Raw genomic sequence first — 26,987 nt, 5'->3', positions numbered from 1 at the left:
CTACTGGAAGATTGCTGGGCTACACCAGCTGAAGACCCACATCACCCTCAAAGATGGAATATACTCGTCAAAGGGTAAAAAAAAACAACATTTTAAGCCAACAAGAGGAACATGAGGGATATTATAAAATCCCTGGGATCAGAAGGGGAAAAAAGGAAATCATCCAATAAATCTTTGCATTTAATCAAGGTGCCCTTTCACTGGTGATAGCCACGCAACTGTTGTGCTGCCAGTTTCCAGTGAGATGCCATATCCTAGCCTTCGGAAATGGTTTGTAGTGAAGTTGTTCTCCTTTGTGAAGCCGTCAACATTTGAAAACTTGGTATGTAAGATACATTTAAAGGAGTGTTATTGGTGGTTTGTACTTTGTCTCTAAAGGCTTCTGCTTTTCTCCCAGGTTTATTTCCATTGTAATACAGAGATTTGTAAGGGACCAAATTGCTTACAATCCTGCATCAATGGTAAGTAGAATTTTTAGCCATTCCATGCCAGATAAAATCATCCTCCGGGATTAATATATATATATATGTATGTATGTATGTGTGTGGGTGTGGGTGTGTGTGTGTGTGTGTGTACGTATGTCTGAGGGCAGATGATCTTGGACTAATTTTTTAAAAAACATATAAAAAAAAGGAATGCAATAGTTACTCTTTCACAACATTTTTCAGAGAAGCGCAAACCAAGAAGAATCCAACCATGGGAAGGGCAGGTGGTTTCCCCCAGTGTAGTCTCAGGTGGACCTATTCTGTATTTCCTGTAAATACGACAAAATAAACTGTTTTTGGTAATTCATAAAATTGGCAGTAAATGTGAATGAGCTGTGATATCAATAAAACTAAATGCTATCCTCAAGTAGCCATCTTTTCATATGATCCAAAATGTTTCTTAAATTTAATTATATTACTTTTGGTAATATAAGCCGTGAGTATATCAATTTCTTTCATTCTAAATTTCCAAGAGGCAGGCTCAGGCTGTTTCTCAAATGTATTACATTGGACAAAATTTGATGCTGACTAAAACTAGAAGACGTGGTTTGTGGATATGTGTAAGTCTGCAAAAACATATCAAAGTATATGTTATAATTGATGAGCTACATTCATAATGTTAATTCATTTGATCACATGCAAAAGGGACACTTATTTTTCTTTTTCCAAACAACTTTTTTCCCAAAAATATAAAAATAAAACAAACAAAAAAAAAAAAACGTAAGTTTTTATTTAATCAAAATCAAAAAGATGTATAATTTATAGGATCTAAACAAGCCTTGGACATTGATAATCCCCTATGTACTTGTACTTTTAGATAGACCTCCTCTTTCTTGTTTATTTTTTTTTTCCCGGTAGGGAAAAGACAGGTTTGTCTCTTTTTACTGTGTATTTTTACTACAGAGACCCATGTTTGGGCTTTTGTCAAGCTCAGTTGGTTAAATTATGCTAATACGTCTTTGAGGCGCTTACGTATCCAGCCATTCTGAATGGAATGGTATATGAATATATCTGTATTTTATATTATTTTGTATATTTTTATTATGTGTTTGTGTATATATATATATATATATATATATATATATATATATATATATATATATATATATATATATATATATAAATGCCTTTATTTTGAACCATGGACTGTGTGTGTGTGTGTGTATATATATATATATATATATATATATATATATATATATATATATATATATATATATATATATATATATATATATATATATATATATATATATATATATATATACACACACACAGTCCATGGTTCAAAATAAAGGCAGGGAAATATAATCGGAAATCGTCATGCGTCACATGGTCACAAGTGAACCAGTAGCAAGTGAGAACGGAAAAGTTTGCGGAAGTGTTTTTTGTTTGTTTTTTTGCGTTGTGTCGTCAAAACGAAAAACAGCACGAAAAACGCTGATATTCGGTAAATTATAAAATCACCTCTTGAGTATAAATACTGACTCGATTAAGTCCTGGTGTTTTGAGGAAAAAAAAAAATCTGTTCTCCGCTAAGCTCTTCACTCTGGTATTTTTTATTTTTCGGTAAAGTTGTACGTCATGTCCAAACCGATAAAACAGCACTCAAAAGACAACGAGCCACGGCACCTGCCAATCTATCAGCACAAAAGTAAACTGATCCGGGCTGTCAGAGACAGCCATTTTCTGGTTGTCACTGGGGAGACAGGAAGCGGGAAAACAACACAACTTCCACAGTACCTGCATGAAGCAGGTAAGCTGTCCTTTACTTCCAAGTTCCTGATAATGTAACCCTAACTCTGTTAGCGAAGCACAAAACAAATCAGTCACCAATAAGAGCATAATTTCTACAACACTATTTGACTTACTAGGTTTAACTTGTGCCAAAACAACAAGCTTACCTTACTTGATCATTAATTTATTCTTTTACTCATCTAGGTTATTCTAAAGATGGTAAAATCGGCATCACCCAGCCTCGCCGGGTGGCTGCCATCACTGTGGCCCAGAGAGTCGCGCAGGAGATGCGGTGCAGCCTCGGAAAGGAGGTGGGATACCAAGTACGCTTTGATGACTGCACAACGCAAGTAAGAGGCAAAAAAATCCCTCCTACCATGCTGAAAATAGAATTTTTTTAAAATGTACTTCTTTGCTAACGTGACAATTGTGTCTGAGCCAGGACACAGTGGTAAAGTACATGACAGATGGCTGTTTGCTCCGGGAGGTCTTGGCAGATCCTGCACTTTCTCAGTACAGTGTTGTCATACTAGATGAAGTTCACGAACGCAGCCTCAACACTGTAAGTCACTGTTTTTGTGTGCCATCATTAACCGTCTTTGCCACCATGCTTTATTCAGATGTTTCTTTCTGCTTCATCTCAGGACATCCTGCTGGGTTTGTTGAAGAAAATCTTCTGCAACCCTTCTAAGGCAATTAAGGGACGAGCGTTACCTCTGAAAGTTGTGGTGATGTCTGCCACCTTGGAAACTGATAAACTGAAAGCCTTCCTTTGTAACTGTCCTGTCTTTGCCATTCCTGGGAGAGTGTTTCCTGTAACCTGCACGTTTGGCTCAGCTGTAACCCCAAAAGATCTAGAAAGCACTGGATACATAAAAGAGGTACCATGTCCAATTTTTTTAGTGCTTTTTGGGTATTGCTGCCTTTTTTTGGATCCACAACTTCACAAGTATTAGTCATTTATCGCAGTATTTTTGGACTCTTTCCACAGGTGGTGAAAGTGGCCCTGGATGTTCACACCAGTGAAATGGCTGGAGATATTCTGGTATTTTTAACAGGCAAGTGATGATTATTGTGATCATGGTTTTGTAAGGTCACAGTATCTGAGACATAAACTTCTTTGTGTTGACAGGTCAGTCAGAAATTGAGCGTGCCTGCGACTTATTGTTTGAAAAAGCTGAGTCTATTGATTATCGCTATGATGTGCAGGACCAGACAGTGGATGGTCTTCTGATTTTGCCTCTTTATGGATCTATGCCGACTGGTAATATGCCTTTTAGTAGCTGTTTACGCCTGAACATTTTCTATAAGAAATGTTTTTACATCTTTTTAATCCCATTTGGATGTTTTTTGGTCAAGATCAACAGAGACAGATCTTTCAGCCACCACCTCCAGGTATAAGGAAGTGTGTTGTTGCCACAAACATTGCAGCAACGTCTCTCACCATCGATGGCATAAAGTGAGTAAGACCTGTTTTGCTACTGACTTTAACATGAAACAATGACCTTAAAACACAGTTTTCTCTTTAAAAACAACAAGAAAAAATGTTATTTTTCTCATTGTAGGTATATCGTGGACAGTGGCTTTGTAAAACAGCTTAACCATAACTCAAGGGTGGGCATGGATGTCTTGGAGGTTGTGCCAATTTCTAAGTAAGTCGTGAAGATATCAACTGCTAGCATCAAGGTAATGAGAACAATTTGCCAGCAGAGAATTTTTTTTTTTTTCCCACACCAACAGGAGTGAGGCCCAGCAGAGAGCAGGCCGAGCAGGAAGAACCTCCGCTGGAAGATGCTTTAGAATCTATAGCAAAGAGTTTTGGGAAAAATGCATGCCAGAATATACAATTCCGGAGATTCAGAGAACAAGTCTGACTGCAGTGATACTCACACTCAAGTGCCTCGGCGTTCATGATGTGATTCGGTACGCTGCTTGTTATTTTGTGTCTCTGATACACGTTAGAATCAAAATCCTCAAGCTATTTGTTATGACATGTTGTTTCTTTAAAGGTTTCCTTATCTGGACTGTCCAGAGGAGAGGTTTATTCTTGAAGCACTAAAACAGCTCTACCAATTTGATGCCATTGATAGGTGAGTAAAGTTGAGGACGGGCTTCATGGTGTACATCAAACTTCTGGTCATGCAAGCACAAAATATGCAGATTAATTAATTCTTATGGAAGTTTCATGACCTCTTATCTGCCTGGTGTAGAAGAGGCAGAGTGACCAAGCTTGGGGAGCTGATGGTGGAGTTCCCTCTGCATCCTGGCCTCACCCGAGCTTTGCTTAAAGCTGCCTCATTTGGTTGCCAAGACCTGCTTCTCCCTGTTGCTGCCATGCTGTCTGTGGAAAACATCTTCATCAGGCCAGGTCAGCAGTGGAAGCGGATGGTTAAAACATTTAATCGGAGGAAAAAATGTTCATGCAAAGTAGTGTGAAAAGCTAGTAAACCATCTATCAGTTCTGTTTTATGTATGGGGACATGATCCTGAACTTGGGTAACTACCTCAACTGTAGAAAAAACACATGGCATAATAGACTCTTTTGTAAAACAAAAACAGAGAGAAAGATGTGTGGAAAAACTAAGACAAGTTTTAGTAGTTTTCTGGCCTGAAGCATTCAAATGTGTGTTAATACAAAGACATTAGCAATGATCTAAGAAAAACAACTGCAGCTGCCCATCAGTCCATTAGGGTTATAAAGTCATTTCCAAACAATGTGGACTCCTCCATCCTACAGTAAGAGGCATTATTCACCAGTGGAAAACATTCAGAACAGTTGGCAGTCTTCCCAGGGCTGGACGTCCCAGTAAATTCACCCCAAGGTCAGACTATGCAATGCTTAAAGAAACAAGCAAAACCCACAAGCTAGATCTTAAACTCTAAAGGCCTCAAGTCAGCATGTTGTATGTTAAAGTTCATGACAGAATAATTAGAGGATTAAAACAAGTATGGCTTGTTTTGAAGGGTTGCCAAAAGAAAGCCTCTTCTGTCTAAAAACACCATAGCAACATAGCTTAGGCTTTCAATGTCGCATCTGAACAAACTGAAAGACTTCTGGAACAATTTCCTTTGGAGAAATGAGAACAAATAAAAGAATTGGAGAGGCTGACCCAGGACTACATTTTGCTAAAAACAAACAGAATGTCAATGTAAATAAATCACATGTACATTTTAGCATGATGGTGGAGGGGTTGTAATTTGGGTTTGTTTAGCAACAACAGGACCTGATTTCCTGTTTCTAAGAATATAAAGTAAAAAATCAAGATGTCGCAATGACTCCAAGTCAATACCTCAGTCTGATGTTTTGTGACAGAAAGGATCCTAAGAGAGCTGTGTATCAATAATCACTCAGCAACTGGTGGCTCTAAAAGCAATGAAATTATGGGATTCGCCTCCTTTTCATATACTGCTTTTGTAATTTGATTTAGTTTTTGTTTGTCTAAAGTAATATTAAGGTTTCAGAATCAGAATGCACTTATTGTCATTGAGCCAACGTCCGGGACACAACAAAATATAAAGAACCGTATGTGGAAAGAAACATATTTATTATATCCCAATACATAAACCTTAAATCTGAGAGATTTTTTTTTACCCACAAGATTGTCCCATCTATAATCTTAATGGTTTGTAGTAGTTATATTCTAATAAGACATTTAAACCAGGTCTGTCAGACTGAATTACAAACCACTTATATATAACATGTTTGATTGTTATATGTGGAAGATTAGTAAAAGTATTCCATAAAGATATCGGCTTTTATATAGCAGACATGGACTTGTTTTGTGTTTCGGGCAGGTCAACCTGAGAGTCAGAAAGAGGCGGATAAGAAGCATAAAGCACTGGCTGCAAAGACGGGTGGTATGAACGACTTTACCACGCTTCTCAATGTTTTTCAGTCGTGCAAAAGCAGGTGAGAAAAAGTAATTTGTTGCTTTTAAAGTGGTATCATTCAGTGGTTTGTAACCAGAACTTTATTGCATTATGAATGAGTTTTGCTCTTGGACTCGGCAGTGACAGATCTTCAGCGTGGTGTAAAGAGAACTGGATCCACTGGAGGGCGTTGAAGTCTGCTTTTAGTGTGGAGACTCAGCTGCGCGAGATCCTTCTCCGCCTCCAGCAGGCAGTGTTTTCATTACTCACTGAAGCATGCTTTCTATTGTTTCCCACTGCATTACTGTAAACATTAAGTGTGGGTCCTTGTTTTGTATTGCCTTTTAGAGGAGAGATTTCCCGACAGAAACGTATGATGGCAATAAAAGTGAGCTCTTCAGACGGTGCCTTTGCTCAGGATACTTCTCCAATGTTGCCAGAAGGTATCACCTCTTTAACTTGAAATGATTAATAACAATAATAATACTGATTCTTTTTAATCTACAGTTAAAAGATCATTTCACTAGTTGTGACTTTTTTTCCTTTACAGGTCAGTTGGAAAGGTGTTTTGCACAATGGATGGCCATGGATCTATGGTTCACATTCATCCATCATCCTCTGTAAAGATCTTTAGATTTGTATATATGAGCAAACATATTGAAATTCAAACTAAAGCATAAATAATACATTTTGTCTAACAAATTACTCTGATCTCATTTTGTTTTGCTTTTAAGTTGTTTGACCAGGAGATAGAGCTGGATTGGATCATTTTTCATGACGTACTGGTGACTTCCAGGGTGTACGTCCGAACGGTGTGCCCTATTCGATATGAATGGGTGAAGGATTTATTACCAAAACTCCATGAGGTGGACGCCTATGAACTGAGCAGTGTAGCAAGAGAAGAGGTTACAGACGAGGAGCTGAAGAAATGGGAAGCAAGAGAAGCTGCCAAAAGAGAACAAGGTTTCAAGAATAATTTGATATTTAATTGTAAATCATTTTGTGCATTGTGTCCTTACTCACTGGCAAAAGAGCATTGTACTTTAAGATATAATAAAGAACAGGATTACATTAGATTACTTTGTAATGTGATCAGTTACTCAATTTATTATTTTCATAATAATTTGATGAATTATTACAAAAAAAATAAAAGTAGATTGTAATACCGTAGATACTTTTAGATTCTTGTCAAATCAAATATGGCGAATGCATTTTTGGATTGGGTTTAGTGAGTCTGATTCCACTGCTCAACTTTCATTTTCAGTATCAATAAGTAATAGATGAATAAAAATAAATTCTGATTTGGAGAAAATGAAAAAATATATATATATTAAAGCAAGGAACCCTAGTATCTACTTTAATACATAAAATATTTATAGAATTTAAAGTTGGATTTTAAAAAAAATCTAACAGCATGCTAGCATGAATATCTGCAGGACCAATCTTAATTTTTTTTGTTGTAATTCTGTCCAAATGCAATCATGCAGTCTCAGTTGGTTATCATAATTTATCTTTTCAATTTTTATATTCTGATTATTTGCTACAACACCACGCTTATAATAAATTACTTTGCTTTTTTTTTCAGATGGTTCTGCTGAAGGTGTCATGAAGAAGCTGGGAAAACGAAACAACGAAACCACAATCAGTGATGCTCGGGCTCGCTACCTGCAACGAAAGCAACAAAAACAACTAAGCAAAGCTCAGTGAGAGGACTTGGCTTTTAATAATGTGTTTTATACGTTGTTTACATAGTTTTGGAAATTGTGTCTACAAAATAAAGATGTATTATATTGAAAACTGACTCCTTTTTAATCCTTCCTTTTTACACCCCACGTTGCATCAGTTCTGGGTTTTTATCCTTTGAACATATTTTTGCAATATATATATATATATATATATATATATATATTTTAACACAGTAAACAGCAGACTGCTTTATTTTTCTGCAGTCATGATGAGGTTAAGGTCACTGTATAGTACTAGATGTACTTTTTACACCAAGCGTTCAGGTACAGTGGACCTTCTGGTGATGCACGTCACTTCCTATTGTGTGGGTCTGCAGGGCTGTTGTAGTGACAGTCGGAGACGGAGGACTTCTATGCTAAGCAAGCGACTAACCAATTTAAATCCGTATAGAGGCCACTTTTTAATCTTTAGTTTAGTGGTACATTGTTTGTAGTCGCGTTTAACGTTCCTGGGCCACCAGTTTCCCAGCTCAGTGGACTTTATTCTCTGGTGTGCTTGCGTATTGCTCGGTAAACCACCGCAGCAGTGACTGACCAAGCACGCCGCCGCTGCCGCTGCTGCTGCTGTGAGAGAAGAAAACAAGCTTGGTGAGCATTCCGCTAAGCTGTGTGATCATTGACAGAGTTCAATACACACACGCCTCAAGTGATAACTGGTGGGAGGTTTTGTCAAGTGCAGTTCCGAGGCTCTTCGAGGGACAACAACAACGGCTGGGAATAATTTCTTCTTTGAAGCCGAGGTAAAAAAAAAAAAAATAGGAATGATAATGAGAACTAGCGCAGGTGGCTAAGTGACATGCTAACTAGCTGTTAGCTTAAAATGTGTTTAGGATAGCTGCCTTGTTTTATCGTTGTAATGTCCTCACCGCCGTCATACGCACCACTTGCTCTGGGTGTCCATCAGTTAAAGTGTTTGAAGTTTATAGTCACCGTTTTATTACTTTTACGTGACGATAGAAAAGCCTTTGGGCTTACAAGGTAATGTTTGTTGACTTTGTGCCAGATGGCTACTACACTTCCACGGTGTGGATGTGTTTACGTTACTGTAGTACAGCTGGCTGCTAGTGGTACACAATGTTATTTATTAAAGTACCTAGTTTCTCTTTTATTGGATTCATATATATTGCTCCTCTCTAGAGAGACAATGGTTTGTTTAATGTAAATTTTGAAAAAATAAAGAATAAAACACGGAGAAAAACGAAAAGCGTGATCGTCGTAGATGTTTCTAGGTGTTATTTTTGTTTAAAAAAAAAAAAAACAGCTGGTGGACTATTCATAACAAGGAAGTTTCCCATTTTTTATTTATTAACTCTAAAAAAGCAATTACCTATTATTACTCAGGTCACTAAAGTTATGGATTACAATGGATAGCCATAAAAAAGTCTGAAGTCGAGGGAAGCCTTATCTGTTTTTATCTTGGTAAACAAAGTAGTTCAAACAGCCTTTGCGACTGCATGCTCTAAAATATTCAACCCCATCATTTTCACTGAAATACTTTGAGATTCTGGTAAACCTATTATCTAACACAAGCTGTTGATTCAGGACTGACCCTGGATCACTATGGCCTCCCTACCAAATATTAATCAAGAACCGCAGAGACCATTTCATTTATTTGTCACCAAATATGTAGGCAATTTATTTATTGTTAGATGAAAGGCATCGACCCAATGATTATGATTATATCGAAAGAATTTTAAACTGTAACTCCTCACGTGACGAGCCCCTCTGTATGTTAAGTAGGTTTACATGAAATAATTTGAAGACCTCATACTGATCATAAAACCACAGGTCTTTCTTTGTAGGATTTGCATTTTTAGGCAATAAAAACCAAAAGATGGTCAAGAATTTATTGGAGCACCTTGCTGTGGTGGCATCATTCAGAATTTAAGTGCTTCACTTCTGTCTAATTGACTGTAGTTTTACCTCCCTTGGGCTCTCTGTTTTTTCTTTTTCAATTTCCATGTTCCTTTGTACCACTTATTATATATGTTGTTCAAAGTGAAGATTTGAACTATTAGTCATTGTACAGCAGTTGTCTTCACATTTAAAAGTACACAGAAAAAAAGAAAACAGGAAATAAGGTTATACTTATAAATCTTTCTCAATGGAATTGGTTACACTTTTCTCATATTAATGGTTTACAACTCTTCATACCTAAATGAATGTTGAGGGTTAATGGTTAAGGGTTGTAACAGAATCTCATGGCTACATAAGAGCATCGAGAAAATAGTTTTTAGTCTGTCTTAATTTGTAAGTTATTTTAATTTTAACAATATTTGGTTTTTTTCTCCCCCAGGTATTACCTAATATATATATTTTTTCATCTGAGCCACAGTTGGGCACTTGACCAATAAGAACACTTTCCAAAACTTCCATCAGCTTGTCTGCATTCCCCTACTTGCACAGACAGTCTACAGCCCCAGCATGAATGAAGTCAGTGTTGTTAGAGAGGGATGGCTCCACAAGAGAGGTAAGTAAACCTTTGTGTTCATCATTAGAATATTTATTTAGAGTATTAAATTCTCCTCCACAAGATTGCTAGCTGTTTCACATTTTTAAAGTTCCCTAAAAGATGGAGAACTTTTATTATGGTTTAAGTAAGTCACTTTCAGATTATATCCATAGGAGAGCAACACGCACAATTTGATGGTAAAACGCTTAAACAAAACCTCATATCTTCCCTGATTTCAGGTGAATACATTAAAACATGGCGTCCTCGTTACTTCCTCTTAAAAAGCGATGGCTCCTTTATTGGATACAAAGAGAAGCCTGAGGTATCCAGTGACCACAATCTCCCGCCACTCAACAATTTCTCTGTTGCAGGTCAGTTTTCTAATCTGGTTGGCAAGTTTCAGTAAGAAGCATATTAAGCGCCATGTTTCTATGTGTTGTCATGGGTACTTTCGGTTCTTCAGCTTTAGCTGATGTGTAAATGCTTTGCAGAGTGCCAGCTGATGAAGACAGAACGTCCCAAGCCCAATACGTTTATCATTCGTTGTCTGCAGTGGACCTCGGTTATTGAGCGAACCTTCCATGTAGAAAGCAATGAGGAGAGGTAAAAGTCCTGTGTTTTTCTGTGCAATTGGAGTGGTTTTAGTGAGACAGCAGAAGCACAAGGAGAAGTAATATAGAAAGAAGCTGTGCTGAGTCAAACACAATAAAGCTCGGTCGTGTTGCCTCCTACCCCCATTACCACAAACACCGTGGCATTTCAGCATGAATTGCTCTTAGCTGCATCTTTTCTTTTTCTTTAGGCAAACAGGTTAAACGTAGGTAAATGATTCGAGCTTGTACAGTTTTAGACAGAAAGACATAAAGTTGAAACTTTAACACAGAAGGGACCTTTAACACCTAAAGGGACCTTTGTTCACTACATTTAATGAAAGACATTTTGTCCATGGGAGTAGAAACAACCATCATGCTCCAAATAGGATTCAGCGCCAGATTAAACCTGATTATTCACCTCCAACTCAAGCAACCATCATTGCATTTTGTTTATATCCGCTCTGCCAAGTCCCAAATCCCAGAAGCCCCCTGCTGAATTGCACACAGATTATCCTCTAAACTCTAAACTTAGCTTGGTAGGTCACTATTTTTTTTCTTGAAGATGTATTTTTAGCTACTTGTGTTTAAATTTTTATGATTAAACCAAGTCTCAAACTGATGCCTTTTCAAGCTGTGATTCACATCTTAAAAAGAAATTTACAAAATTTCCTGTTCTTAGACTATAAACTGTTAGTAACTTAGACATGTCATTAGATTTAAAAAGGTCAGCATGTGCTTTCTTCTGGGTCAGGGAGGAATGGATGCGATCGATCCAAGCAGTAGCAAATAGCCTGAAGAGTCAGGAGCCGGACGAGGAGCCCATGGAGATCAAATTTGGCTCGCCAAGTGACAGCAGCGGCACAGAGGAGATGGAGATTGCTGTGTCCAAATCCCGTTCAAAAGTGGTTAGTATTTGCACAAGCAGTGCCTGGCAGCTGAGCGTACGCCGTGTTTGTCCGGCTAAGCTCATCTTTATTGAGCAAGTTGTTCAAACTTTAAGCCTCTTTCTCAAAGCTTTTTTAGTGAAGCAACCTAAAAATGACAGAAGAGCAACATTTGTGTTTGTATATATAAAACTGAAATTTACCTAAAGATTAATACTATAGTTTTCTTTCGTTTTGTCCCTTTCTTACTCTCATACCATTTACGTGATTCACTTCTAAGAGTCATGATACAAAAGCTGTAGTACACAACTGTTAACAGAGGACAAAGTACAATGGGAAGTTGGTGAAGTGATACTTATCACTCTGTATGTTTAAAAGACAGCCTGTTTCTGTATGTCTATGTTTCATTATTACTGGTTAATTGGTTGGTTGGTGTATTTTTAATGGGATAAACTCTTACATTGCAATATGTAGGTTGTCCTTAACAGAAATAGACGTTAGTCTGATACAAGAGCAACAGTAGAAGCATGTGTTTTTGTTGTGGCTCATTTTTGGACCATTACTCCTACAGACCATGAATGATTTTGACTACCTGAAGCTGCTGGGCAAAGGGACATTTGGTAAAGTGATCTTGGTGAAGGAGAAGGCTACAGGAATGTACTATGCCATGAAAATCCTTCGCAAAGAAGTCATCATTGCTAAAGTTAGTACCATCATATAACAGTAAAACCTTCATTTTAAACAGTAGTATTGATAGCTTATATTAGCATGCTTGTACTAAATATGTTTTTGTTAATGTCTACAGGATGAGGTGGCACACACAGTTACAGAAAGCAGAGTTCTCCAAAACACGCGGCATCCCTTTCTAACGGTGGGTCAACTTTTTTCTTTTTACCTCCCATTTTTATTTTAAAAGTAATTTAATCTTGATTATATTGTTTCACTTTTCTCCCTTTGTCCTTCTCAGACACTAAAATATGCATTTCAAACACACGATCGTTTATGCTTCGTGATGGAGTACGCAAATGGAGGAGAAGTAAGTGTTCCCCTCATCCCTTGCTATGACCAGTTGTGGCCATATGATCTTTGATTTACTTAGCTGCCAATTCTCTCTCTCTCTCTCTCTATACATATCTATCTATCTATCTATCTATCTATCTATCTATCTATCTAAATTTTAGCTTTTACTCACGTGCCTTAACTAGAGTTTGCTGCTCATGCCTGAAGTGCCTGGTGCTTTCTGCCGAGATGCAGCGCCATGGAAGTTTTTCCATTGTAGAAAGCAAGCTCAGTCGTGAATGCACCATACAGTGTTGTCATTTGGCTTCAGTTTGAAATGATCCCTCTCTTGGCATTTTTTGATGTCTTCCTGTTTTTATCTTCACTATGTTGAATCCATCGCTTCCTGTTTCCATCAAACAAACAAATGCACTTCTTATTTAACTGCAGGTAATCCTGGAAGTAGGTTAAACATAGCAGCAGTGATGCGTTGAATGGAAAGTCTTTTTTTTTTTTTTTTTTTTCTAACAAAGCGTCAGCTACTAAAATGTTAATTGATGGTTTGTCTTTTTGTTTAGTCATTGATGAAATTAAAAATTTCAGCCCTAAAATAACTGCTAACACCACAGTGTGATGTGGTGTTTAAAGTCAAATAAAACAAAACAATTAAATAAGTTGCAGAAGTTCTGGGCCATCCTTCATTTATTTTATCTCCAAGGAGCCAGACTTTTTAAGCCTCATTTCCACCAATGGGTGCAGGACACTTCAATAAATTATTGCACTTAATCTTGGTTTTTTTTTTTTTTTTTTACCAGGAGTCTTAGACCACTCCTTCAACAAAACTGAGGGGCGGTCTAAGTCTTGCAAAATTGTGTATTCAGATTTAGAATTACTGTGACTTTACATATAAAAAGCAGAAGTGTTTTTACGTAGTTCTTGAATTCATTAATTTAATTTGTCTTGCAGCTCTTCTTTCACTTATCTCGGGACAGAGTATTCACAGAAGATAGAGCACGATTCTACGGTGCAGAAATAGTGTCGGCACTGGAATATCTACACTCACGCAATGTAGTTTACAGGGACTTAAAGGTAATCCATGTTTCTGCCTTGCTGTTAACGCTATCTAGATGCATTATCAGTGCTTAGAAAAGCAGGTCCTAGTCATTTGGTGTGACACTGCTGACATTGCTAAAACGTCTGAAATGTGGGAAACAAACAAACAAAAACAGTGTAAACAGTATTTTAAACTAACATCTAGTCCTGCTTATAAAGTTTCACTTGCAGCTTTTGGTGCTTTCAATGATTTATCGGTTTTAATTTTCTCTTCATGGCTCTCAAATGATTTGACTCTTAATTTGAATCTTTTCCCTGTGCAGCTTGAGAACCTCATGTTGGACAAAGACGGCCACATAAAGATAACAGACTTTGGGCTGTGTAAAGAAGGAATCACAGACGGTGCCACTATGAAAACCTTCTGTGGGACCCCAGAGTATCTCGCACCAGAGGTAAAAGCCCGTTAACCGTGCACATCAATTTTCTTCTGTAATGAGAACAACTGAGGGATAGTTTTGATAAGCAGGAAGGTTGATGGAAACATTTTGGGGTAGTTTTGTTTATTTCATTGTGAGCTCCTATGTGATTAGTAGTATTCACAGCAGCTAAGCTGACAGAAGTTGTTTGGAAAATAAATTGACTATATGGAGAGTTTAATTAATAAATAAATAGTCATACTATAATACTTAAAGATGAGTTGTTGTTTTTTTATATAATATATATATATATATTTTTGCTTTATTTTGTGATTTAGAAAGGGTTTATTGCAATTAGCACCGATTTGTTTGTAAAAAAAAATTTTATTTCTAATTTGTAAGGTGCTGGAGGACAACGACTACGGACGAGCAGTGGATTGGTGGGGATTGGGAGTAGTGATGTATGAAATGATGTGCGGACGGTTGCCGTTTTACAACCAGGACCACGAGCGCCTGTTTGAGCTCATCCTCATGGAGGAGATCCGCTTCCCCAAGAACCTGGCCCCAGAGGCCAAGGCCCTGCTGGCAGGCCTGCTTAAAAAAGATCCCAAACAAAGGTATGTGATAGGACTTTTTTGTTTTAAAACCACCTTCAACCATCAGAAATGTAATAAAAAAAAAACTAAAGGAAAAAAAATAAAACTATTTTGATCTAAGCTTGAAATTCAACAATGATTCAACGTATTGGTTTAGATTCAGTTATGTTAAACATAATTTCATTGTGTTTAATAGTGTATGTAAATGTTGTTGTTCTGCCTGTTTATCATGTACAGTAACCTTTAAGGTGTTGGTGTGACACTTGTGTGACTAACAGTCGATTGTTAAGGCTGATGTTGAGAAAAAGAAAGCAAAATAGTAACATGATCTTATATTTATTGTCAGATGTATTGAACGTGAAGCAGTACAGCGTAAAAAAGCGTTTCTTCTTGGGATTAAGAACTTTGGTTACAGCACTTGATATGTTTTCTGAGTCCAAGTTACCTCACATCCAGCTATAAAAAAGAAAAGTAACCATGTTACTGAAGCCTGTGTTTTTCTTGATTAGTTTTGGTTCGAGGTAATGGCCTCAAACAGTGACATAATTGGTTGTTGTTGTTGTCAAGGCCCTGCATTTCAGGTAATTGCAGAAGAACTGCTAATATTAGCACATTGCGCTCTACCTGCAAGCTTATGAACACATATTGCTGTAAGTGGCAGGAAATTAACAATAAAGAAACCAAAGAATATAAGGATGTGTAGAGCAACGTAAGATGTGCCAGTTGTACATTTTTAGCACCACAGTGTACTCAATTGATGGCACATGTGCAGGTGAAGAAAATAATTACTTTGCGGTGTTTATAGACTCGGAGGTGGACCCGATGATGCCAAAGACGTGATGACCCATAAGTTCTTCACCGCCATTAACTGGCAGGATGTCATTGACAAAAAGGTGAGAGACTCAGGGTGAAACAAACAACATGATGTTAAAGATGGGAAATCTGTCAGGAAGATAATCAAATGTCTTTTTCGCCTCAGCTCATTCCACCCTTCAAGCCCCAGGTAACATCAGAGACGGACACACGTTACTTTGATGATGAGTTCACAGCACAAACTATTACAATAACTCCTCCCGACAAGTGTAAGTACATTTATTTGTCCTTGTGTTCAATATTTTTTGAGGATCTGTAAGTTCTGTTCTCATCTTTGCATGTGGTTGTCTCTCTCTACCTTTGTCTACACTGCAGATGGCAGTTTAGATGCAGATGACTCGGATCAGCGTACACACTTCCCTCAGTTCTCCTACTCTGCCAGCATACGGGAATGATCCCTCGGATCACTCGTGAACAAGCAGGCAGGCTGGCGCACACGACCACAATCTCACGTACACACTTGCACTGCTGAGGAATTCGAATAACAGAAAGTGGCACAAAACACATTTTCATTTTGTCTTTAATGGACACACATACATACTATATATATTATATATATATATATATTATATATATATATATATATATATATATATATAATTTATTATATATATATATATATATATATATATATATATATATATATATATATACATTTATTATGTGTGTGTGTGTGTGTGTTATAAATAAATTTAAAAAATGAATAAAAATGTACACACTGGCAAATCAGACAAGACACAGATCATAGATAGGAAATGAACACACAAATCATGAATGACTGACCTCAGCAGGGTTGTGTGCATAGACTGGCAGCTTCGTCTCTGTGTGTCCTCCCAGGGTTGATGTTAGGCTTCCCTGGTGGACCTCTGCTGCACTACACTGGGCACCACATCAAAGCCTTTACACTTTGAAAACCAGGTTATGCCAGCAAGTACCACCTCTTTACCAGCTGTCCCCATGCTTTACACAATGGCAAACACACATGCACACCAAACAATCCATGCATAGACTGCATACATACATAAACATACTTGATAGAATTTTAAAAAGTATAATCAAAAATTAGGAAAATTTCAGATATTTGGTGAAAAGGACAAATTTTTATTTTATTATGTTACGGTTTAAATGTAAAGCCATACTTCAGCTTTTTCTTTTTTTTTCTTTTTTAAATTTGTGATTAAAACAAAAAAAAAAACATAACAAGTGCTCTTTTTGGAACTTGCTGTTACAAATCAAGTGTGGAAATTTCCTACAAAAGGGGGGGAAATGAGGAAGTAGGGTAAGGCCAGGAGAGTTGCCATTACTGTGTTTGCACTGCACCAGTGTATATACGAACGGACGAGAGGATATGAATGTATGCGTGCATGCAGAGAATGAATGAACAACCATTTTGATTCTTTACCATCCATTTGTCTGTTTTTATGCATGTTTTTAAACTCTGAAACTTTGCTGGAATATTAACAGAGGACACTACACAGTACACTCTTTGGGCTATGATGGTTTTTTAAGGGAAGCAGGCATGTAATTTATGATAGCAGTGACCAGCTCTCCACTAACTTGACTGAGTTAGGATTGCAAATAAGAGCCATTGCATGGCTGACTTTTACTGTAAAGGCTGCATCAATTTAACTTGGGAGTGCTGCAGCAGTCATGCATTTAGTCCAAGTTGCTGTGTCCACATTGAGAAACTGGCTAGTTACTGGCCAGTTTTACCATGAGAAGAAGGAAAATAAAGAAACAATGACATTAGGAAAATGGAAATAAGACTTTTGACCACAGCGTTTCCCCCAAACCTATTCATATACACCTTGATAACCGCTACTTGCTGTCCTCGGTCCAGAAAATCTCACTCCCTAGTGGAAAAGTTAGACAACAATCTTTTTGTTCTTTTTATCTATTTTTATTATCAACAAGTTTTTGAAATGTGTTTTGAAATAAGCTTTTAATTGTCCCCATATTTAATGAATAACAAATGTTTTGTAAGAGACCAAAATTGGACTTTTTTTTTTTTTTTTCTTTTAAGTTTTACTCTTCATGATTCCAAATTTAATGTTAAAAGTCTGATTTGTGTTTTAATAAAATGCTGATGTCAAAGCACTTAGAAGTATGCAGGTGTATGTCTGGAACAACCGGTTGACAGTTCAACTGAAAGATGCGTGAGCTGTTGGGTCAGCCCGCAGAAAGGAGAACCTACTCAAAACATCAGCTGTATTACTAAGTTGAATTGAAAGCCTGCATACTTTGAGTCATGATGAGTCATGATTAAGAGATGCTGTGGGCAGCAGGCAGAAAAGTGATCTGATCTGACACAAGGGTAAGATATTCCATCATGCTGGTTGCTCTTCAAGTTTCACTAAAGGAACATTGAAACCATCTTTAATGTTGTTTTAAATATCTGTTTGTTGAGTTTTCACCCTTCTTGTCCATTTCTCAGATTTCAAAGACACATTGTCTTGTTTAAGTATACATTATATAAAATATATATATATTAAATTTTTTAAACATCTTTATGTTTTTGTTTTTTCATTGCTTTAATTTTTTCTTTTTTTTTATTTCAAGGGGATACCATGTGAGGATTGCTTTTCTAGTTGTGGTTGCATTGAATTTCAAGTCTGTGTTGTCAATTTGACAAGTGAATTAGCTGTTTTTAATTAGAATAATTAAGGTTATATATAATAAGCATTTTTAGTATTATTCCTAAATCTAAAGGACATTTCAAGAAGATATTGATGAGCTTATTACAAAATCAGGTTAGTAATGCCTGGTGATGTATTAAGGGAGTCTGGAGTTAATATGCTGACAATTTGATACTTTTTCTACCATATTTTGACTAAAATAGCACGTAAAGGTTTTGCACAACCAAGTCGGCATTCTCTGGCATATGCCCCTTGTCACACCTTTTTTTCCTCTTCTTTCATAAGTTCGTGTGAATGACTTCGATGATGAGGTGGAAGATGTCTGAATGAGTGTGTTAATTTGAACTTAGAGAATCAGCAGGTTTCTGACTTGGCAGCAACCATGACGTGGCCTCAGTTCCTGCAGACAATAATGTGATTGAATGGCTTTGATTTACACTTAACAACTCCAGCACTTCTTCTCACTGGCTCAGGCACAACCATCGCACTCTGTCCTCGAGTCCTGCTTTAGAAAAAGGCAGTGCCGGATATCGGAACCACTGCACTGGTGGGACTCCACTGTGGAATTGCCTTCATTGCTATCATGGCCACAAGGGGGTGCTGCTGGACTCTTTTTAATGTTGGTTGTGAAGCCATACCCTGAACCTCGCTGCTGGCCACGCTTTAAGCTATGCTTCACAACTTAACATGCAAGTTCATACCCCTGACCTCTTCTGTAGGCATACACTGGCACAAGAAGTGCCTCTTCATTATTGTGTAAATACCAAAAAGAAAAAAAGAAGCTTGATGATGAATGCAGCATTAGTAGAAGGGGAGGCCTGCAGCGTTGTAGTCTTTGATTTGCAGCTTTACTAAGGTTATCTTGCTTCTCTGTATATTTGAATGTGATCAACAGTCAGGAATGTCTTACCTGATGCTGGTTTTACGGAGATTTTTTTTTTTTTTTTTTCTTTTCATTATTTTGCTTTTTGCTTTTAGTTGATGCTCAGAGGGCAATGGAAAAAAAGCAATCTTTAAGGGGAGGACGCTGTCTTAGCAGGCATTTCGAGCCCCCCTTTGGTAAGACTTTACAATGTAACGGGTGATACCTGCTACAGTATGGTAGCTGATTACATTTGCAATTATAATGTGCCAGTAAACATTTTTACTGAAAAAACATGTGTTTGTGTATCTTTTATATATGCATTTTATATTGCATGATAGTAGTATACACTAATGTGCTTTAGCATTGTATTTATGCTGTACAATGATATTTAAGTTTATTTTTTTACATTTAGAGCTGAAATGCATACACTTATTTATAATTATTGTTTTTATTTATCTGGCTAAGTTAATCTAAAGAATTATTGAGGATTTTTCTTGAGCACAAAGTGGTACAATGTGTATGAAATGCTGCTATCTGGTGTCTGATATCAGAATAGAAATGTCTAACTAAAGTAGAAGAAGCATGGTGGTTATCTGTGGCCAAAGCTCTTCCAGATATAAACACATCATCTCCAACTGGTTTCAGTGACTTGAGGTGCAGCAGTGACTTAACTACAGAAAGCTACTTAAAACTGTGTTTCTACTTCAGTGCACTGATTAAAGTGTTACTTTTCCCCAAACAGGTCTCTATAATCTATGAAACATTGCTGGTACTGCAGTTTAGAGAGCTCTTGCGTCACATGTAGTTTGTCCATTCAAAGACACCTTAGTAAAAATAGCACGAATATTGTAGCTTTTGTCAACCCCACATCAAGTATGGCTCACTCATAGAAATAAATAAAATAAATATTTTAATTAAGAGATTAAGTACCAAAAGAAACAAGTTTTAATACTGCATTGTGTTTTTCTATGCTTAACCTAACTTTAAAAAAAGATTTAGGAATATATGTAGACTTTTTTTTTTTTTTTTTTTTCAAGGATTAAAAGGGTATTTTATGTTTAATATAAAACATTTCGCCTGAGTGGGAGGGGAGGAATCTTATTGTTTGCAGTAAATGTGTGGAGTTTGTTCTGTTGAATGTCGACCGGAAGTTCTTACCTGTCCACCTTGGCGCCGGATCCTCCCGCCTAATCAGTGTGGCGCAGTTGGCCTTATTAGCGTCGCTTTGGGCAGCATGGCTTCTTTCTCTCGTTCAGACCTCTGCCGACACCCTTGGATAAGTAGCTGCAGCGGCCCGGCACAAGAACTCTCGTCTTCGGCTGTAAACAATGGCCAGGACTGGGTTCTGCGACTCCAAGCCTCTGCTGGACTTACGCAAGAAGGTGAGCTGTGGGTGATCTGCTCACTCAGGCTTCAGCACATTTAACACATACTGATGGGTATTGGGACGAATTTCCTTCACTGACCCTTCGTTTGGTACAGACCTGAAGCTGACAGGTCATGAACAGAAAACATCACCTCATCAAAAAGTTACACTAATAGTTTTAGTCTTTTAACTTCAGTCCAACCATGTAAAGCAATTTTTTTTTCCATTTTCTATTCGGTAAATTTTAAATGACCCACGATAAGAAAATGGCATTTGCTTTTCATGATCCCAGGTGTCAATGAGTCTCTGATTAATAAGGCCAAAGCAGCTCTTTAGAGACTATAATTAAGTATTTCAGCCCATCAGGTCTCTTCATCCACTTAGTCATTAACTATGATAAGTTTTGCCACATGGTAATGAAAAGAGAAGATGTGTGTTTATAAATATGCTATGTTGTCCCCTTAGGCAGATGAGAAGAGAGCCCCATTAAGAACTTGGGCCAACGCCTGTGGGCCGATAGATCGCTTGCAGCCTGCAGAGGTAGAAGACTCCAGGACTACTCTGGTCAAAACAGAACCAGAACGTAGATGGGTATGCTTTATGTTCTGTTTGTCCCTTTCACCAACAACTGACTGCTGTGTTTGTCTTGTCTTGACTCTGATACAGAGTTTGCACTTTTTTTTCCCTCTCTCCCCTACAGTGTAAAAGCATTGCTGCTCCAAGTGCATTTTGTACTGATGTGATATGTTCCTTACTTGCAGGAGAGGAGGCGATCAACACAAACCAGTGAAAGCATCATTATGGAGTTCCATGAGGAAAACAAGGCATACACAGCTGGTAGAGTAGTTGGTAAGTTGCCACAAGGTTGAGCTTAGCTTTGGCTTTGGATGATAAAGATCTCCTACTTACAAAGGAGTGGAAAATGATAGGTAAAAAAAATAACGGAAACCCAATCTTCTAGTATCTGCTATGCTGTTTGAGCGAGATTATTATTACAGTACTATCATTGAGTCCATTTTTCATCTTTTTAAAGACTGGGGTCATTACAATCCCAAATTATTTCAGTGAGCTTCTTCTGTCTGTGATGAAACACCACTGTGACTGATCAATCTGCTTGCATCTCATTTAATCTTGTCCTCATTTCTGTCCTGAGCAGAAGATGAGTGTGTGGAGAAGCCTGTGCTACTTTACCCTCATGGACTGCAAGGTCTTCACAGCCTGCAGGCCCTGGTTCCCAGCTTATTGCGGCATGAAGTAGAAATAGCATTTGAGAAACTGGACCTCGTTTGGGACCGGACGTTTGCTTGGGACATGTTTTTGGATATGATGGTGAGAAATCCTGACTGAAGTACTTAAATTTGGTGCTAAACTGCTTTGTCTCTTAATGGGTAAACATTGCTTCTAAAATGGGTCGTATCGAGTGTCAACTAAGAAGACAAACTGCTGCACACAAAGTCTTTAAGAGCCAGTCTTTTTTTTTTTTTTTTTTTTTTTTTTTTTGTTTTTGTCTTTTTTGTAGAGAACTCAAACATGGCACTCATTTCCCAATGCTGACCTCCCACGAAATTTCACTAATGCTACTCGAGCTGTGCTGGTGGACTGGATTATCCAAGTTCACGTGAGTGCCCTTTTTATTTTATTTTTTTAAAAGGACATGTTTTCCACAACATTGAGTTGTTATGCTTGAGAATCATCATGAAAATCATCATTGGGGATGCAATGTCTGCACAGTAGCTGCAAGAAACACACAAACCATCATTAAAAGCCAAGGCCTTTATCTCCATTTTTAGAATAAGATTAACATCTTTGATTATACGAAACAAAAAGATGTCTTGTCAAGCTATGCCTGCAGTTATTTCCCCCCCCCCCCCCCCCCCAAATACTAAAATGAAGTCTGTGTTGAGATGTTTTGGACATAGTGTCAGAACCTGCCTAAAAATGTCTAAATAAGTGGCTGCTAGTTTTAGTTTATAGAAACTTTACACTGTTCATAATCTTGATCCTTTCTAAAGGTCTTTTAAGCGAAGTGAAACTAAGTTTAAGGCCAGACTCCACCCTTTGTTCATAGATGTTAATTTTGAGCAACTTTACGTCCTGTCAGGAGTTGATGCATTTCCAAGAAGAGACCCTCTATCTAGCCATACACCTGCTCAACCGCGCTCTGCGACAGTTGAAGGTAACTACAACCAACCTACAGCTCCTCGGCATGGTTTGCCTCTTCCTTGCAGCAAAGAAAGAAGAGAGCCTCCTCCCTGAGGTATGCTGCCTTGAGCCATCACAAAAAAGAGACAACAGCTAATTGATGTGAATAATCTTTATCTTTTTTTTTTTTTTTTTTTTTTTTTAATTAAGCCGACTATCAGCTTGTGAATACGCTCATTTTTCTTCTCCCAGGTGTCTGGACTCTGCAGCTTGATGGACAATACTTACACAAAGCATCAGCTGCTGCGAATGGAGCGCAAAGTCCTCTCTGCGCTCAAGTTTGATCTCTCCTTCAGTGCACCCCTATATTTCCTCCTCATCTTTGCCTCTGTTGCTCGCTGCAGTGCAATGGTACATCTACACATTCTGATGTTGTCTTTGTGGTATTACTGGTTGATGTAGTCTCATCCATCTTGTCATCTGTGTGTGACAGGCGATGTGGATGGCCCGTTATCTACTGGAGCTGTCTTTGCTAGACGGCCAGTGTGTGGTATTTTTACCAGTGCAGCTAGCTGGAGCAGCCCTGTGCTTGGCCCGCCAAGTCTTGCAGGAGATCCCAACCGCAGAGGGGGAGGCTGCCTGGTGCCTGGCTTTTAGCATTCATGCTGGCAGGTATGCACCTGTCCTGTTACCTTAAGAAGTCTTACTTTTGTTTTTCATTGTTCTTTTTTTCCTGTCGTCCTTTTCTCTCTTCAGTGAGGCCACTGTGCTGAGGATCATGCGTATTCTAGCCAATGCTGCATCCAAGGCCCACGCCCGGGAGACCTGTGCTACTTATGTTAAATTCTCCTCCTCAGAGACTATGCATGTCAGCAGACACCCAGGTCTGAAGAATGCAACAAGTCTTTTGGGTGTAGGCACTTGACTTGCCTTGCTAAAAGGAACTGAATTTATATTCCAAAGCTGCAAGGTGTCAGTAATACAGTGGTATCACTTAAAGACTTTATTTCTCTGTGGTCCAGGCTTCTAACCAAAGCAGTATATTCTTGGCAACGGATCCTAAGAGTGGCCGAGTAAATTCGTCAGAAGTATGAGATTTAATGCAGGATGTTGACTGATTCATGTAGTTTGCTTGTTTTTTGGTGAATGTGGTGGTTAAACAATTTTATGATCTTAATGTGCAGCCGGTTTAGAAAATACTTGAATTGTGATTGTCATGGTTTTGTAGAGTGAATGTGAACTGTCTGTGAAGATATTTTTGGAAGTTTTAAATTAAAAATAAAGCGTCAGCTGCAAATTTAATTATGCTTTTTCTTTAAAAGAAAAAAAAAAAGAATATTAAATGCACGTACAGGGTGTTTATTTCAGGAAGGATCATTTTTAGGATGGGTGATCGTGGGCAACTTCATCCTCAAGTCATTTAAGTGTTAGGACTTTCCTAACTGCAACACACCTTATACAAATCACTTTGGCAGAGCTTGACATCAATGCACAAGTCTGCTAATTACCCATTGATATGATTCAGCTTTCATTGCTTTTGAGTTATTTTATTTTAAATATTGCCATATTTTCCTCAATAGCTTCCAGGTCATGTGACCTTTTGACCTCTAAGACAGTATTTGATCACACTACTGTACTGTGATTGAGAAATGCTTCATTTGGTTGTAGTTTAATATAACCTATTTTTAATGATGACATAAATCATATGTACCCAGTAGTCAGGGCATGTTACCCAAATAAACTGACAATCCTGGAATAATTTTTATAATGGTACCCCGATAACATCTTTTATTTTGAAACCAGAAATTGTTGTACGCCTCATCCTTCTAACGCTAAATTCATCAGCCTACCGTTTGCTCCTACCGAAAGAGCGCAATTGAGATTCAGGAACGGCTGTGTTTTTACAAATAAAAACAAGGGACAGATGGCTTGAATGCACTAAGATAACTCCGCAAAAACAAAACATCCACATTACCTGCTTTTTGTTCTCTTTACTTGAATCATAAATCTAGTTCCAAAAAGTAAATGCCAGTGCCCAATACTTTTAGAACAGGCTACTCTCTTTTATTGTAAACACATATCTATCGAGAGAGAGAGAATAATCTATATCTCCAAATATCTATCTATAGATAGATATCTATATCTATTGATATAGATCTCTCTCCCTCTCTCTCTTTCTATATATATATATATATATATATATATATAAATAAAGAAGGGACCCACTTTATGTCAAAAATGATTTATGACCCCCTGTCATCCAATGAGAAGCTGCCACGTCACAAGTGGGCGTGGCTTAACGATCCGGAAGCCCCTCCCCTTTGTGATCCAATGAGAAGCTGCCACGTCACAAGTGGGCGTGGCTTAACGATCCGGAAGCCCCTCCCCTTTGTGATCCAATGAGAAGCTGCCACGTCACAAGTGGGCGTGGCTTAACGATCCGGAAGCCCCTCCCCTTTGTGATCCAATGAGAAGCTGCCACGTCACGAGTGGGCGTATCTTAATGAACCGGAAGTCCCGCCCCCTCAGTGATCCAATCAGCGTGTGCCACGTCATAAGTGGGCGTATCTTAATGAACCGGAAGTCCCTCCCCCTCTGTGACCCAATCAGCGTGTGCCACGTCATAAGTGGGCGTAACTTGGGTGAGGGGCGGTCCCTGGACCACGTGATGTCCGGAAGTGACGTATGTCCGTACGTCATCTCCCTCCTCCCAGGCGTGGCTCTAAAAGTGACGTCATCCGTGGGCGGTCCCTGGACCACGTGATGTCCGGAAGTGAGGTCATCCGGCGGCGGTCCCTAGACCACGTGATGTCCGGAAATGACGTATGTCCGTACGTCATACCTGGGCGGACATGTCTTCTGGACGTACGGCATGCCTGGACGGTGTGCCTGGACATGTTAGGGGCATGTCCGAACGAGTCTAGAGGTATAAAGAGGGGTCCGGGGGGGGAAGGGGAAAAAAAAAAAAAAGAAGAAAATTAAAAAAACGTCTAAGAGAAAGAGTAATAAAATAAGGTAAAGAAAGTTTTGGGGAAAAAAAAAAAAAAATCCCTTACCTTCTCCATATGCGTGTCACTCTGATGCAATCAGTATTTCTTCAGCGATGAGACGTGGTTTTTCGCCTTTGAGTCTTTTGGGTCTACTGGAAAAGAGCAAACTTATCATGGGAAATGCAAAAAGTAGTATAAACAGAGTTTACAGGGTGGGAAGAGTGAAAAAAAGTTTTTTTGCTGGCTGCAAAATCCTCTCTGAGTCTGTTTGTATTTACACCCCCGCTCTTCTACTGGCCCGTGTGGCAAGCACCCCCTCTTGTCTGCAGCAGGCTTTTTACGACCCTCTGTTGGTGTGTTTTCAGTGACTTTCGCGTTGATAAACTATTGGAAAAAAAGAAGAAGAATTAAACTATTATGATAAATGCAAAAAGAGAAGTAAAAAAATAGAAGTGTTAGCAAAAAAAAAAAAAAAAAGTGCTAATAAATGGATGGGAAAAGAAAAAACGTTGTTTTTGCTCCTTCAGTCTGCAAAATCCTTTTTCCCCTCGGTGGTGGGACATGTGTTCTCTTGTTGGTCTGAAAGAAGAGCAAAAAAAAAAGCTAACTTATTATGATATTTGTAGAGTTTTAACTGATAAAACGAGTACCTTTTTTCTACACGCGTCTATCTGCTGCTCATGCGTTTTGAGTCTGTTTTTTACTGAAGGAAGAGAAAAAAAGTTCCTTTAACTGTCCCTGTTTAAATCCTCTAACACTTGGGTTAACTTGCAGAGAAGTGGCAACAAGTTGTTAGCTGAGATAATACAAACAGAACATTCTTTCTGTCTCAAAGTAAGCTTTTATTGATTAATGACCCTCTAGCTGGGAAAAAGTTTTAAAAATCAGACACCTGGTCCTTCTTTAAGAGAAAGGGGTTTTTAAACTATGGATGCTCATATATTTAACAGACACGTGTGGTAAACATACATAACTTACAGAGAAGCGTCAGCAAGCTGTTAGCTGAAATAATACAAACAAAACATTCTCTCTCTCGCCAAGTAAGCTTTTATTGCTTAATGACCCCCCGTAGCCGGAAGAAAAAAATGTGATGTTTAAGAGAAAGGGTTTTTAACCTATGGATGCTCATATATTTAACAGAAACGTGTGGTAAACATACATAACTTACAGAGAAGTGTCAGCAAGCTGTTAGCTGAGATAATACAAACAAAACATTCTCTGTGTCAAAAATGAGTTTTTATTGCTTAATGACCCCGTAACGGTCAAGAAACCTGTCAACAACGGT

General features: G+C 38.1%; 3 protein-coding genes across 4 annotated transcripts; all 3 read left to right on the top strand.

Annotated features, from left to right (window-relative positions):
- The first annotated feature begins 1,900 nt into the window (after positions 1-1,900).
- dhx40 (DEAH (Asp-Glu-Ala-His) box polypeptide 40) lies at positions 1,901-7,805 on the top strand. Its single transcript, XM_079246758.1, has 17 exons — positions 1,901-2,241; positions 2,427-2,572; positions 2,665-2,784; positions 2,867-3,103; positions 3,214-3,280; positions 3,355-3,486; positions 3,582-3,681; positions 3,788-3,874; positions 3,963-4,145; positions 4,232-4,312; positions 4,433-4,590; positions 6,018-6,132; positions 6,234-6,342; positions 6,441-6,535; positions 6,643-6,712; positions 6,827-7,055; positions 7,678-7,805. The coding sequence occupies exons 1-17, from the start codon at positions 2,070-2,072 to the stop codon at positions 7,797-7,799; spliced, it is 2,223 nt and encodes a 740-aa protein (XP_079102884.1). The 5' UTR covers positions 1,901-2,069; the 3' UTR covers positions 7,800-7,805.
- Positions 7,806-8,176: 371 nt separating this feature from the next.
- Positions 8,177-16,139, top strand: akt2 (v-akt murine thymoma viral oncogene homolog 2). 2 transcript variants are annotated; one of them, XM_079247048.1, is made up of 14 exons: positions 8,177-8,425; positions 10,134-10,307; positions 10,529-10,660; positions 10,781-10,892; positions 11,634-11,787; positions 12,338-12,469; positions 12,572-12,637; positions 12,734-12,802; positions 13,732-13,854; positions 14,142-14,270; positions 14,637-14,851; positions 15,636-15,723; positions 15,810-15,912; positions 16,019-16,139. In XM_079247048.1, exons 2-14 carry the CDS (start codon positions 10,262-10,264, stop codon positions 16,096-16,098), a joined length of 1,449 nt encoding a protein of 482 aa, XP_079103174.1. In that variant the 5' UTR covers positions 8,177-8,425; positions 10,134-10,261; the 3' UTR covers positions 16,099-16,139. The 2 variants fall into 2 exon arrangements, with proteins under 2 accessions (XP_079103174.1, XP_079103173.1); XM_079247047.1 differs by having other exon boundaries at positions 8,177-8,577.
- A 4,393-nt stretch (positions 16,140-20,532) lies between these two features.
- On the top strand, positions 20,533-23,637 carry ccnp (cyclin P; the record flags this gene model as incomplete). The annotated part of the gene is made up of 9 exons (XM_079246233.1): positions 20,533-20,586; positions 21,036-21,161; positions 21,332-21,407; positions 21,727-21,899; positions 22,090-22,188; positions 22,672-22,827; positions 22,965-23,123; positions 23,206-23,384; positions 23,469-23,637. The coding sequence occupies 9 exons, from the start codon at positions 20,533-20,535 to the stop codon at positions 23,635-23,637; spliced, it is 1,191 nt and encodes a 396-aa protein (XP_079102359.1).
- Positions 23,638-26,987: the final 3,350 nt, after the last annotated feature.

This window comes from Telmatherina bonti (assembly GCF_933228915.1).
Source record: "Telmatherina bonti genome assembly, chromosome: 9".
NCBI classification, from domain to species: domain Eukaryota; kingdom Metazoa; phylum Chordata; class Actinopteri; order Atheriniformes; family Telmatherinidae; genus Telmatherina; species Telmatherina bonti.
Note: the sequence above shows the minus strand (reverse complement) of the source record. Positions and strands in the feature narration are given on the sequence as shown.